Source organism: Caretta caretta, chromosome 22, assembly GCF_965140235.1.
Source record: "Caretta caretta isolate rCarCar2 chromosome 22, rCarCar1.hap1, whole genome shotgun sequence".
In the NCBI taxonomy this organism is placed as follows: Eukaryota; Metazoa; Chordata; order Testudines; family Cheloniidae; genus Caretta; species Caretta caretta.
In genome coordinates this window covers 22,302,194-22,316,251 of record NC_134227.1, presented here as the reverse complement: position 1 = coordinate 22,316,251, position 14,058 = coordinate 22,302,194, and the positions used below count along the sequence as shown (strand labels likewise).

General features: G+C 45.4%; 1 protein-coding gene across 3 annotated transcripts; it reads right to left on the bottom strand.

The window, feature by feature from the left end:
* Positions 1-330: 330 nt before the first annotated feature.
* PAFAH1B2 (platelet activating factor acetylhydrolase 1b catalytic subunit 2) lies at positions 331-13,769 on the bottom strand. Of its 3 annotated transcripts, XM_048827404.2 has the most exons (7): positions 13,650-13,738; positions 10,352-10,406; positions 8,040-8,127; positions 7,134-7,223; positions 5,851-5,967; positions 4,647-4,769; positions 331-3,967 (listed from the first exon to the last, which is right to left on the bottom strand). In XM_048827404.2, exons 3-7 carry the CDS (start codon positions 8,118-8,120, stop codon positions 3,689-3,691), a joined length of 690 nt encoding a protein of 229 aa, XP_048683361.1. In that variant the 5' UTR covers positions 8,121-8,127; positions 10,352-10,406; positions 13,650-13,738; the 3' UTR covers positions 331-3,688. The 3 variants fall into 3 exon arrangements, with proteins under 3 accessions (XP_048683361.1, XP_048683360.1, XP_048683362.1); XM_048827403.2 differs by lacking the exon at positions 10,352-10,406 and having other exon boundaries at positions 13,650-13,769; XM_048827405.2 differs by lacking the exons at positions 10,352-10,406; positions 13,650-13,738 and adding an exon at positions 13,005-13,145.
* Positions 13,770-14,058: the final 289 nt, after the last annotated feature.

Sequence of the window (14,058 nt, the reverse complement as noted above, 5' to 3'; positions counted from 1 at the left end):
AACAGGTCCTTGTTAAATCAGATGAGAACAGAGAATCAGAGTGCATCTCACCACACAGGAAACTAAATTAAAAGTGAAGGTTTAGATGAGTCTTCTTCGGAATACCACAGGGATGAATACAGCCAGCTTTTACCTGATAAAGGTTTTCACCCCATCAGATGTCACCCTTCTCAATGCAATACCCCTGGGTGATGACAGGTTGCCACCATTAGCCACTGTGCATCACTCCACACATTCTGATGAACCCTCTGGACACCTCCCCACCCCTGACGCACACACAGGGAAACCAGAGAGAGACTGAAACCAGAGAGAGACGCACACCATAACTCATTGGGGTGAAACATTTACATTTATATTGAAATATGCACTAAACATAGTGAGTTCTACCAGTCAATGCCATTTTGCCAAAGCAGAATCACAGCTTTTCCTGGGGAAGGTTCAGTCAGCTCCCAGCAGTGGGCAGCGCCCCAAGGAAGGTCACCGTGAAGCAGGGCTGTAATTGGATTTTACATACTGTGCAAGCTTCCAGCCTTTGAGGTCCCCCAGCCTGCACCTGGAGTCCCCTTGCTTGCACCCACATACGAGTTCAGAGACAAGGACTCTCTCCTTCCTTTCACACCGTTTCCTTTGCATTTTCTTCACTGCAATAAATATAAAATTGGCAATGCTCATACACCACAGCACAGACAAGATTCCAGGCTTCAGCATACAACTGTAAACGTGTAACTAGATTATTTAAAAAAATTAAAAGTTCAGAAAGGGTCAGTTCTTTCACAATCAGCCAGTTACAATGGAAGAAGTCACAAAGGCTACACAGGAGCACCCAGACTGGGGTCTGCTGGGCCTGATCCCAAGAGGTGGCAAGCACCCTACAGTTGAAATTGCAAATACTCAGTACTTCTCAGAACCAGGCTCTAATTTTGGTACAATGAGAAAAAGATTCTTTCCTTGCCTTCCCCAAAGGATATGTGGTTACACTGGGATATGGCCTGGTCACTGCTAGATGGTGGCAACAGGACAGTAGCTTCCATGTCCCAGAGCGAAGAAAGCTGCCCTTCCTTTCCACAGCAGCCGCTGCCATGGCCACACTCAGAGGTGGTTAATGCAGCTGGGAAAGACACAGTGCAGACTGGAGATGAAAGGTGGCGAATGCTGACCCATGTATAAGCAACATGGCACCTCAGCAAAACATCCTTGAGCATGGAGAGCCACCTGAGCTAGCCTGCCCCTGCCCAACCAATGTGTATTCAACATGCCAGACCCACACCACTGCAATCAGCACCAAACCAAAGGGCTCTGGCTCACAGCTGCAGATAGCCTCAGCTGTAAACACACTGCACTGTTACAAAGAGTTAGAGCTTTCTATAAAAAAAACTAGATTGCCAGTAAGTAGCTGTCTTACAAGTGTGGTGACACCATGGAGAGACATTTAGTGCATGGGTCAAACAAACATGGTACCTTTCAACAAAAGCCTACAATCCTCAAAAACTAGTAAAGACCGAAGTCCTGTTTCATCCCCCGACTTTTGCTACAGGTGGGCCCATACCACCCTGCTAAATCTTCTCCTCCCAACCTTTGTTTTAAAATCTGCTTGCTCTCTCTGCTCCACACCCCCAAGTTCCTGTGCTGAGGCCTCCATTCTTTCAGCAGAGCTGAATGATGTTTCTACCGTTAATGTTTCAAGCTGTTGGAAGGGAAGGCAGTGGTGCTGCTGAACAAACATGATGACTGGGCCCATGGAACACTCCCCCAACCCACGCTGGCCTGAGGAGATAAGACCAGGACTACTCCTCTCCCACTGAGCACTATCAAACTTGAACCTTTATTTCTGGGAAGTGGGATTCTTCAGCTTTCCTCCACACCTCTGTGTGGATCACATATACTGGAGACACACATACACACACACACGCTATGCATGCAATCCAGGCAGAAATCCTGCTATGACAAATCCTACAGCAGCAGAGAAGCGTGATGGGGACATAAACGCATTCCTTAATGCTAGATTAAAGCCTGCCTTAAACAGAACCTTTTACTAGAATAAAAGGGCAAACAGGCTATATATACTACATATGTACGTCTTTTTGTAGTGGGGTAGAAAAAGCAATCTAGGTAGACCTCCTGTTTAACAAAAATGTAAAACAAAAATCATTTCCTCTTTTATTTACCTGCCAAAAAGCAGCATGACAGTTGAAGGTTGCAGCCTTCATGAACACGTCAACCAGTGCAGAGCCTGCTTTGGCTGTTGTATTTTAGCAAGCGGTGGTGTGACCATTACTAGCGATAACACCACTGCTGAACTCCAATTGTGGTAGGTAAGTCAATGAAGAATAAACTTGGTTAAAGTATTTTTATTTTTAAGTAGCAAGGCTCTGCATTGGGTCTCAAACAGTTTCTTATTGATAAGAATGTTTTTTTCCTGTTCACCTTTAAATGAATGACAATTTTATATAGTCATTACACAGATTATAATTAGCTCTCGTATAAAAAGCTCTAGCGAGACAGAGTCCCTATGAACAGGCCACTCTCCACACTAACTCCATTTGCTGGAGGGGAAAGGGACAGTGTCCAGGAGAGGAAAAGGCTACAGACTGACTCAATTCTTTACTGTCAAAGGCCTTATTTGCTTGAATAAAATGTTTGTACAAGTAAAACAGAAGCAATAAAGAAATATACACCATAGCACTGGTAAAGCGTTAGATTGGTTCCGGCCTTGCAAAGAGGGGTGGGTATGGATTTAAAAAAAAAAAAAAGTGTAACAGTCATACTTTAAAAAAACTGGAACGATGAACATGAACAGCCCTGTAAAGAATCCTGTAGCACAGCCCTCCCTGCGGGATGAACTGTCAACTCTACGCTTCTGACCAGCTTCTGTCTGATGTTTGCTGGAAAACTAAGCTCCTAAACCAAAGAACTGTTAAAAGCTTCCAATACTGTACACAAACCAAAGAACAGGTACTACAGAAGACATGATATTCAACAGCACCCAAATGAGACTGCCCACAGCCCAAGCAACAATGGAATGAAGTTTGTCACAGCGAACAGACTTTGTGAAACAAAACAATATTTTGGGAGTGTTAAATGAGTTCAGCTCAACTAACACTTTGGTTTTTTACATTTCTGAATTCCAGTTACATTTAGTCTCATGCTGCTTCAAAAACAAAGAGCCAGAAAGCAACAAGTGTCTCTTAAAAAAACCTTAGTAAATAAAACTTCTAAAGGTGGGAATGGTTTTTGAAAAAAAAATGCAGTTGTTTTGTTTCTAGTGAGTGGAATGCAATTCTGGTTCCCAAGCTAATACATAAGAGTATAATCCCTAGGGAAAGGAAAAGCTAAACCGAGATCTGCATATGGGTTATTAGAGTCAGGCTAATAGGGTTCTTGGGGCACCGTAGAGGAATAATGCATGTGGAGGGGCACAGAGGTGACAGTCTTGTTCTCATTTTAAATGAGGAATGGTTTAAAAGTAAAAATCTTCTTTAGCTAATTTCTTCCTGCAGTAAAACCAGTCAGCCCTGCCCTTTTATGTACAAGACCAGTTTGACGTTAGCCCTCCCCCTCAAAACACTAGATACGAACATCCAGTAACATTCTACAATGGAAAGTGCTTTAAGAAAGAAGGATTCTGTAGTGCCAGTGATAGAACTGATCTGATGGGGCCGGGATGACGTTGAACACTGATATTAGCTGATCAGGCCAGAGCAGCTTGCTTCTCCTCAGGGGTCTCCTCCAGTAGCTGCATGATCAGTTCATGGAGGGGTTTGCAGATCTTTGCATAGCCCCCTCCCGTCAGGTGCAGAAAATCAAACATGTCATGGCACGAGATGGCGCCATCCGAGTGCACGAAGCCCCCACTGACGTCCAGGAGCTGGACGCTGGCGAGTTTTGGGAGCGAGGCTTTTAGCAGCTGGTTCACCTTGGCATTTTTCTGCCGCAAAGGGTTTGGCTTCTCGCCTCGAGGTAGCAAGCTCTGATATAGGAAGGAAGCAAAGAAGAGAGCTTTGAAGCGACTCAGACAATATAATAACTTTCTCTTTCTAGGCTTAGACCCTTAAAGCTCAGAATGAGGGTCCAGCTCATGGGTGGCACTCCTCCCCTGCACATCTGCCTCAGCCCTATCCAGCCCCACTTTGAAACATGAATGAAAACAGTCTGAAGGACACTGCTGACACATGGGCAGAATCTGCTCCTCTTTTCACCAATTCTTATTAGCATTCTTATTAGCTACTTATGCCCTCTTTCTATGCAGTTTTAATCGTTGGTAATGCAACTCCCACAGCAGAAGACGACAGTCTATGCTGTTTGAGCACAGGATCAGAACTGGTATTGATCAAGTTCCAGTCCCAGCTCTGTCTCCATCATTCTCATCTCTCATGTGATTTCACCGCTTCCGTTTCTCTGTCTGGGACAAAGATGCCTCTAATGAGAAGATAATACTCTTCTGAAGGGGTTGAGAAAGTTAGATAATGTTGGCAAAGCCCTCTGAACAGGAGAAACCTTCCTACAGTGTTTATTATTGTAAATAAGTTATGACCCTCCCCCCAAAACGTACAGGTAACACCCAACACCACTGGGACAGGGGTGCAAACAGCACACGACATGGGTTGTTCCAACGGTGCTATGTGATCACAACCCTCTGATGTGCATACCAATACAATAACTTTGGCCTGTGGCTGTCGGATATTTATCAGCCGCACGATGGCCTCAATTCCACCTGCTACTTCCTCCGCTGTATTTTCATGGTTATTTGTTCCAACCCAGACGACAATGACCTGTGAAGAGGAAACAGAACCTGTGCAGCAGGTTTACCACTCCACTCAAGATACACAAACAGGAGGGGCTGTAGCAGCCATACTAGTTCTTGTGGAAAGGGCAACAGCTGGGACCTAGACTATCTGCAACCAATTAGACAAAACAATTAAGAGTTAGGCTTAAATATTAAAAGTCCCAGACTGTCAGCTTTGTTGACTCTTGAATCATTTCTTATCAACTTAAGTCTCCTCTCTCTCACTCAGTACAGAACCAGAGTCACAGTGTTAAGGGAAGCTACCCTGATCAGCACAGGAACAGATATTTAACACTTCTTCTGCACAGTGTTTAGTGACCAATTCAGACCCCTAGAGTACCTTGCATCTTGCCTGTCCTTACAGCATACTAGATGTGTATGAAGCAGACTATAAGCGTCACAGGAGAAGAGGCTTATTTGTTTGTAAAGCACCAACTACAGTCTTGGCTCTCAAATGAAACCCTTTTACAGCATTTCTCTATTTTTAAGCCTTAACCTCTTATGTTGGGGTCACCAATATGCCTGACAATGAGACCAAACTTGAACCTGTGCTGTACATTATCTATAGTAGGCATTTGGAAGCACCCTGTATGACAACACCCCGGTACACTGTACATCATTTAGAATGTGCTATGAGTTGCGTGAAACCTTGCTGTGGCCTGAGTTACAATCTCACTGAGATGGATAGGTACGAATGCACCCTTCAATTAATATAGCTGTAAAAATTCGACAATCTGAAGGAACAGCTAAATGCAGTGTCCGGCCCTGAAAGAACCTAAGGAGTGTTTTTTGGGTCAGGGTGCAGAATGAAGAGTTAGTTTTTGGTGCTATAAGCAAAAGAAGGTGTTTCTTGCTACTTGATTCCTTCTGTCTTCAGAGGCACAGGACTCTGTACATTCCTTGTAAATAAACATCCTTTAGAGAGGAGCTCTAAAGAAGCAGTTAAGAGTTCATTGGTTAGAGAGGGACTGTATTTTGGTGTCCTCAGCTCCGTACTAGATAATATTCAGAGTTTTTTTCTAAAATGAAAAAACAAACATAAAAGCCAGTTCTGTATGTGTTTCTACCTTGGGTTTAATGTTCTCCAATTCACCATTCTTCAATCTCCACAGAACATGAGCTGTTGTGTCCCCACCGATCCCAAAATTCAATGCATGAAGGGGTGAAAAAAGCTCTCGCCATATCTGAAACCAGGAACCAATTCAATATTTTAGCTCAAGTGTTATTCTTCAGCAACAAAAATAAAACGCTTTACATAAAGAGGTAGCTCAGGTAATGATACATTTGAAGTGAGTGAAGATATACTCCAGGGGAGAAGAGGTGCTGCCAGTGGAAGCATTACACATTCTCTGCGCCAGAAGAGGTGGAATCACAGCAGTTAATGAACTCAGTCCTGGCATAGAGAAAAGAGGGAGCTAATACAGAACAATTTTCCTTCAACCCATCCAGGAGGGATGTCGATGGCCCAGGAAGGGAGCCATCTCCAGGCCATCAAGGCCAGAATCAGATCTCTGCTAAACATGGGACTTTGGAGGAGGGAAAGGAACTCCTTTTACTGCCTAGGAAGTTAGAAGTCTAGAACCAAATGAGTCACACGGGAAAGTAACACTTTCACTGCAAAGCAGTTTGGTAGCCATCACTGATGAAACAGTGGACGAAGGGCTTTCAAAACATTTTATACATTTTTTTAAAACATCCTAGTTGCTGCCTTTCCTAATCTCTGGACATTGGGATAGTCAATAGCACAGTCTCTACACCAGCAGAGGGATAAGCATGCTAGAACACTGTATGCAAGAGGGTTACATTGAAATTCTCTGGCTAAGGAGATACATGCACTAAGTTTCATATTTGTACCATAGTGAGATAAGGAAACTTCATAATTGAAAACCAAGTGAAAAACAGTCACATTGGAGTGGGATGGGCACAATCTAGAATACAGAAGGTGTGGGGAGAAGAGAGGATAGAATTCATTTTAAATCTACAAAAGGGATCACACAGTGACTGCAGAGAGTGAAGAGAGAGTGACAACAGGGAGACAGAGGGACAGAAATAGGGATGCGTACAGTGAAACTGAGAAGGCGGCAAGTGACCTCAGGGAAAGGAGGGGTGGGGTAGAGGTTCAAAGTGGCTGACGGGATAGGACTGGAGAAGCCTGGGGCAAGCACAGGGAAACGGAAGTGTTCAAGGTTTGGAAAGCAGCTGAAGAAGAAGCGGAGGTAAGATTAGAAAGGGCCAGAGGACAAGGAGGCACTGTCAGTATTGCATATGTTCACCAGTTACTGGACTAGAAGTGATAGGGAGGCACCATCTCTGCCATCTAACCCCACAACTTCATCCACTCCAGCCATACCTCATACTGCTGTAGCAACTGCACCATGGAATCACCCACAAACAGCACATCGGGCTCCTTGTCCTTGCAGTCCAAGACAAATCTGTTATGCTGTTTAAAAGAAAGCAGCAACATAAGCTCCAGCTGTCAGTTTCCCTTTGGTATCTGTAGCCCATACACAGAAAGTGAGAGTTGCTCAACCAGTCCCTCTGCTGCCAAACTTTGTGACTTTCCATCCTGTCTGCCCCTCAGGCATGTATCTTTAGTTTAACTCCTTAACTGCTGGACCTTCCTCCCTGCCTGCTCTCTCCCTGGCATAGACAAGTTCTGACATTTTAAATGGCCACTCCTTTACAACTCACAGCCCCTCAGGCTATACTACACACCCCACACGAAGGAGGTGCTTGCTCCAGATACTGTGTTCAGCAGTTCTAAATCTATGGGTCATTCAGGTTGTTGGCTAGTCACAATACAAGTCTCCTCGGACTACTTCACCGTGTCTAGGAGGAGCTTTAATAATCTAGTGGTACGAACAGGAGACTCCAAGTCCAGACACTTGGGTTCAACTTTTCTCAGCTTTGTCACTGCCTGGCTATATTACACACTTCAGTGCTCTCCAGCTTATTTGTTTTTAATAAACTGGTTGGCGATTCTTCTCAATTAGTGAGCCACCTGAAATATCTTTCTGGAACTTTATTTCAAAATGTGATTTTCAGGTCATGCCACAAAGCTGCTTTTTGCCTGTTTTATCGTGGTAGGTTACTGGAACTCATCAATGACGCTGCTAACATCTGGGGGGCTGAGCTGCACCAGCCACAGAATCAGATATGTAAGCACCTGTATTTTGCTCATCATGCACTTGACTGCCTCACAATCTGCTAGTAAAGAGAATTCTATCTAATTTGTCAGCTGTGTTATCAGTTTTACCTGCGACATCCACCTGTCATCTCCTTGAATATCTTCAGCTGCATGTGGAACTGCTGCTGGGTTTGAGTCTCCCTGGCTCATTCTATTCCTGTTGAAAGAACATTTAATACATGTTAAGCTACACATCGAAGATCAAAATCAAGTTCTGACTCTCAAGAGGCCAGAGCTGTTGTCATGCACTCATACAAGGAGTCAAGACCAGCAGTGGCTTCGCTTGAAAGAATTGCATTTACAGACATTTATAACTAATAACAATTTGCATCTGTTCTGCTGGAAGCTAATATGCCTGGAAGACTCACTTAAGCAAGTTTTATTCCATGCAGGAACCCCAAATTGTCCCTGCAGCGTGATCTTCTTGAAACCACTCTACCGACTTGTGATCGGTGACATCCAAACAGGTGAAAACAACCTTTTAATAATAATATCAAGTTCATTTTAGTGCAATCTTTGCAGGAGCACCTCTCTCACCCATAAAGAAAAGGAGTACTTGTGGCACCTTAGAGGCTAACCAATTTATTTGAGCATAAGCTTTCGTGAGCTACAGCTCACTTCATCGGATCTTGCCTCCGATGAAGTGAGCTGTAGCTCACGAAAGCTCATGCTCAAATAAATCGGTTAGTCTCTAAGGTGCCACCAGTCCTCCTTTTCTTTTTGCGAATACAGACTAACACGGCTGCTACTCTGAAACCTATCTCACCCATGTTCATTGTTCACTATAACACAGTATACATGCGAATTATCATAGGATTTGCCACTACTTGTACAATACCCAGACTGCAACTGCAAGTACACATTTCAGATGGATTAACTGGTTTCAAAAGACAATGTACTAGCTCCATTGGCCCAAGAGGGTCTAAGCAGAAAACATTAGAATTCCACACGGGGCTGGCACCTCCGAAATGTCTTTAGCTGCAGTTCTGTGTAAAAAGACAAAAAACTTTATTCTGAAGCCAGTATGCTGGTCTAGTGTGTTGGCTAACGGTATTCTCCACAGGAAACAGACAGGAATATACCTTGGGAAAGAAAGGAATGGGCCTGAAATATGCAGCCCTGAAACGAGTTGGGTGAAAACCTAAGAACCCTTACTTTGGTATAGCTAGTTTTATGTTAGATGCAAAATGTAGAGAGACCAGTTGGTCCCTTTTGGCACATGCAAATAGGGAAAGAGAATGCCCATATCCAAGTGCCAGAGATCATAAATCATAAAATTACATTTAAAAATATTTGCTCTGAAGTATTTTCATATTTAACCCTACAGACTAGTGCTTCCCTTTGAGTAATGTATATAGAATAATACAAGCTGAGGGGAGAGTAATTTCTTTTGAAGTCTTTTTAGACAAAATATCATTAGTGATAGTTAATGTTATCTTGCTCTGTAAGCTTGCATTCTCTCTCAATTTGTGCTTTATACATGTGCACACATATACTGCGAAATATTCTTAGAATTAAGTCATTTTTTTCATCTAGAAGAGATTTCACTGTTTCCAGAACTGCAATTTGCTCACTATGATGCAGTGAAACCTAGGACATTCATACCATACCATTAGAAACAGAGTGATCTAGTGATCCAAGTTGACTATAGAAGTGGGCTCTACTACAGGGATTGGCAACCTTTGGCCCGCAGCCTGCCAGGGAAACATCCCTCGGCCCATGCTGCTTCCTGCAGCCCCCATTGGCCTGGGACGGCGAACTGCGGCCAGTGGGAGTTGTGATCGGCCGCACCTGCAGATGCTGCAGGTAAACAAACCGACCTGGCCCGCCAGTAGCTTTCCCTGGCAGGTTGCACGCCAAAGGTTGCTGATCCCTGCTCTATTGTATTATTATAAAAGAACAATTTTGGAATGTTCTTTTATATGTAACAGTCCAACCCGCATAACTGCTTTATCCACAAATAACTGAATCACAACATTTACAAGCCGCTCTATAAAGTTCATGTGCCACGTACACACTGTGCATTACTCTCACCGCTACACATGTACACAAAGAACTCCAAGGCGAGTAACAGGAGGGAGCGCACAGCGCTCCCACAAAGCAAGCCTTTTCTGACACAAGAGGCGACTGATACCAATATTTATTCTAACTTTTTTCGCCTCAAATGACTCTTGCTAAGAAGTCACACACCATTATGTACACATTTGTCCCTGCATTTAGGAGCAGAACACGCACCCTAGCACTGGAAGGAGAATTTGCCAAAACTAGGCTTACACAACATATGCCCTCTTCACAACAGGAAGTGCTAATGTTAATGGCTGACAACCATAGATAAAAGTATTGTTATGGAGAGAAAGGGTTTGATGCACAACAGCACTTACTCATTTTGGTGAAAACAGTTTCAAGTTTCCTGAAGCCTTCTGGGTCAATGTTGCCCTAGAGTGAATGAAGTAAAAGGTCTACTGCACACAAGAAAAGCCTGCCACACTAGATCAGACCATAGCTCCATCCGGCCTTGTGGCCTGCAGTTGCCAATAGCTTATGCTTCAGAGAAAGGAGAAAACTTAATTCACTGATTACAGAACATATGAATTTCCATACTGATTCAGACTTGTTGTCAGCTCATCTAATCCAATATCCTGTCCTTGGCAGTGGCCAACACCAAATGCTTGAGAGGAAGGTCAAGAACTCCACAGCAGAAAGACATAGGATTATCAGACTTCATGAAAGTCTTGTCCCAACCCCTAACAGTCAGAGATTGTCTTAAGACCTGAAACATGAGATTTTATATTCCTTCCAATGCTTTTTTGGGGCAGCATAGTTTATAGAGCCAATATTCTTGTTATCCATATAAACATCCAATTCATCTTTAAATACAGCACAGTACAGGAAGAGGGGAATGAGTCCTGAAGATGAAATCTGAGCTATAGCTATTACTAATGGACATGAAATTAACCAGCTCTTTAAAAATTCAGTCACATGATTTGATTCAGTAACCTAAATAACCCTAAATACACTTATCACTTAAAAGTCCCACCATATCTCCACCAATACCTTTGGCAAGAACTTTGGTCGAAACCCTTTTGGCTGCCACAGATAACTGTTTCGTGGTATCAAAGTATGCAGGTGTATGTGGGGAATAAAGTCTCACCTAATCAACTGATCAGTGACTTTCACCTGCAGTGGCAAAGAGCATTACAGTGCTGAGAGGTTCAGGTATTTTTCCATGAGTGTATTAGTTTCCACCCACCCCACAACAGCCAGTCCCTGTTCTAGCATAATATTAATGTGCCTAGAACACATAGCATCAGAGACCCAAAAGTGACTTTATGCGATGCTGAGAAATACAAAGTAATGGGAAACAGACATGAAAATGGGTGGATCATAATACAGATGACAGTCTCCCATACTCAAGCATATGGGGTTGATCCTGTACTAGACAAAGGATTTTTACACCTCCAGATGTGTGAGCAAGAAGTTAGAGTGCTCTGAAGTATACTACCGGAAGCATTTCAGGAATATAGATCAATTTGCAACAAGGTGGAATGAGGTCTAAGAATTCTCCTCTATCCTTTAACAGAAATCTCTTCTCTTTACCCCTACCACCCATTATGATTACAAAGAACAACATAGTTTCCAGTCAGCTTCCTCCTCTGGAACTTGATCCCACAATGAAGTAGGAACGATGACTTTTTAGACAGCAGCAGCCAAGTTGTGAGGAAAAGAAGTGTCTCTTTAAACAAATATTTGATAGTTACAGCAAAAGGAGAAAAGTGGCATAACTGCATCAGATAATGTCCCAGTGTGAAAGTCCCTCTTTAGAGACATATGGCATCATAACCCGGGAAGGTCCGAAGTTCCATATTGTTTCATATTCTCTGTGTGTATATAAAGTCTGCTGCAGTTTCCACGGTAAACATCTGATGAAGTGAGCTGTAGCTCACGAAAGCTCATGCTCAAATAAATTCGTTAGTCTCTAAGGTGCCACAAGTACTCCTTTTCTTTTTGCGAATACAGACTAACACGGCTGTTCCTCTGAAAGCTACAGATGTACATCATTTCCATTTTACCCTTGTAAAGTCACATGATGATAATTTTGCTAATAGTGCATCCCTGATGCAAAGAGACTGTGCAAAAAAACCTGAGGTTATACAAAATTTGAGACTCAGTGGATCAGTAAGACTAAATTATGGACATTTATATACCATTAAGGTAAATTAGGAGACAGTTTATACAAATTCTACATTTCTCCTCTTGCCTCAAATAACAATCCCCACTCCCACCCCCTTAGAAATAATTTTATAAAGTCCTGTGCACCACCAGATGGCAACAGGAGCAGAGCAAATAATGAGACCTTGGCTAGACTGTTGTTAGTCTTTAATGTGCCACAAGTACTCCTGCTCTTTTTGCGGATACTGACTAACAGCTGCTACTCTGAAACCTGTCATACAGCAAATGAGACTCAGCTACTCTCATCATTTGAAAGGGTTCCTTTCAAGGCTCCGTTGAAACACATTGGCAGGTACAGTTTGGAGAAAGCTGCCTCTTCTTGGGACAGAGGACTACCGTCTCCTGATTGTCAACTCAACATCTTTCACCAGAAGATTCACCTAGTTTTTAAAGAAACACCAAAAGAATAAAAGAAACATTGCCGCAGTAAGTCAGGACTTGTGTGTTACAGTATTCCTCCCCCTTGCTACCCAAACCCATTAGGATTGAGAATCTCATTCCACCCAGGATGTGAACAGATTCTGGAATCCTATCCTGTTATTATGGCTGTGTCTGATGGCAGAGTCTGGCACAGAGTAGATCGAACTTACTTGTGAAGCGAAGAGGCCGTTGGTCAGACTGGCCACAAGCACAACTCATGGTTTTAAAAAACAATAATCCAGAAGTCCACTCTGCATAACTATTGCCCAGGCCTTCAAAATCCCTCGTGTACAGAGGAAAGGTTTTAAATTCAAGTGTCATGTATGTAATAACCTTCAACGGTTATACACAAAGTGATAACAATGCTTACACTTAATTTCTCACCTGTGTTTTTGGGAAAGACCCTAGCAGGAGGGCGGAGCAGCTCATGGTGAATTCATGGAGGAGCGGTCCCCTTTCCCTATGCCCCACCCCCAGTTCCCGTGAGCGGCTGCCTCCCTGCACACCAGGGGTTAGTACCCAACGGCCAAGCCGACCCACAAACTAACACACCCCTCTCCTCGCTCCCTCGCCCAAGCAAGACACCGCCACCGCCGCGGAGCCGGGCAGCACGCGCCCGCCCTGGCCCTGGCCGCGCCGGGCAGCGAGGCGGGGTCCCCGGCGGCAGGACCCTGCAGGGAGGGGGCCCCAGGCCGCGGTCGGGGATGCGGCCCCCTCGGGGCACGGCAGCAGGCGGGGCGCAAAGGCAGAGCCGGAGAAAGACCCGCTCCCAGGCCGGGGCGCTGCGGAGCCAGCGACCAAGCGGCCGCTCCAGGGGCCGGGCGGAGTCTCCCCGCCGCCCGGGACAGACGGGCCGCGGCTCCGCACCGGAACCGCCCCCGGCCGGCGGCAAAGGGCAGCGGCCGCGGGGCGGGGGCGCGAGCAGGCCCGGCCCCGCGCCGGCCCGGGGGAGCGGCACGGCCCGGCCCGGCCCGCGCGCCCCCGGCTGCCTGAGGCGGCGCAGGGCGGCCCCGGGTCTGTCTCACTCACGCTGGCTGCGGCTCCCCCCGCGTCTCCATCTCGCTCTCGGGCGGGCGGCGCGTCCCTCCCCCGCGGCCCCAGACTGCCGCTGCGCCTGCGCGCTACGCTGCTTCCGCTTCCGCCCCCCACGCCTACCAATCACGTGCCGGCTGTGCCGGAAATCCCGCCCAGCCCGTCTCCAGGCTTTCCCTACCCCCGCCCGTAGGGGGCGCCGAGGGGCCCTGGCGCGGGGAGAGCCGGGGGGGCTGCCCGGGAGGGCCTTGGTGAGGCGATGGGACATGGCACAGCCTGATGAGGTCACCGGGCACCATGGTGACGAGACAAAGTGTCCCCACAGAACGCTGATACGCCTGGTGACGTAAACACTTCGTTGGAGACGCGGCAGTGGCGCAGAGTGATGACGTCACTGCACAGCATG

Coding starts and splice junctions, on each gene's coding strand:
- PAFAH1B2 (XM_048827403.2), bottom strand. CDS start 13,678: ATGGAGACGCGGGGGGAGCCGCAGCCAGC. Junction 7,224..8,039: donor ATGACAGGTGGATGTCGCAG/GTAAAACTGATA, acceptor TCTTTTAAACAG/CATAACAGATTTGTCTTGGA. Junction 5,968..7,133: donor AGTTGCTACAGCAGTATGAG/GTATGGCTGGAG, acceptor TCCTGGTTTCAG/ATATGGCGAGAGCTTTTTTC.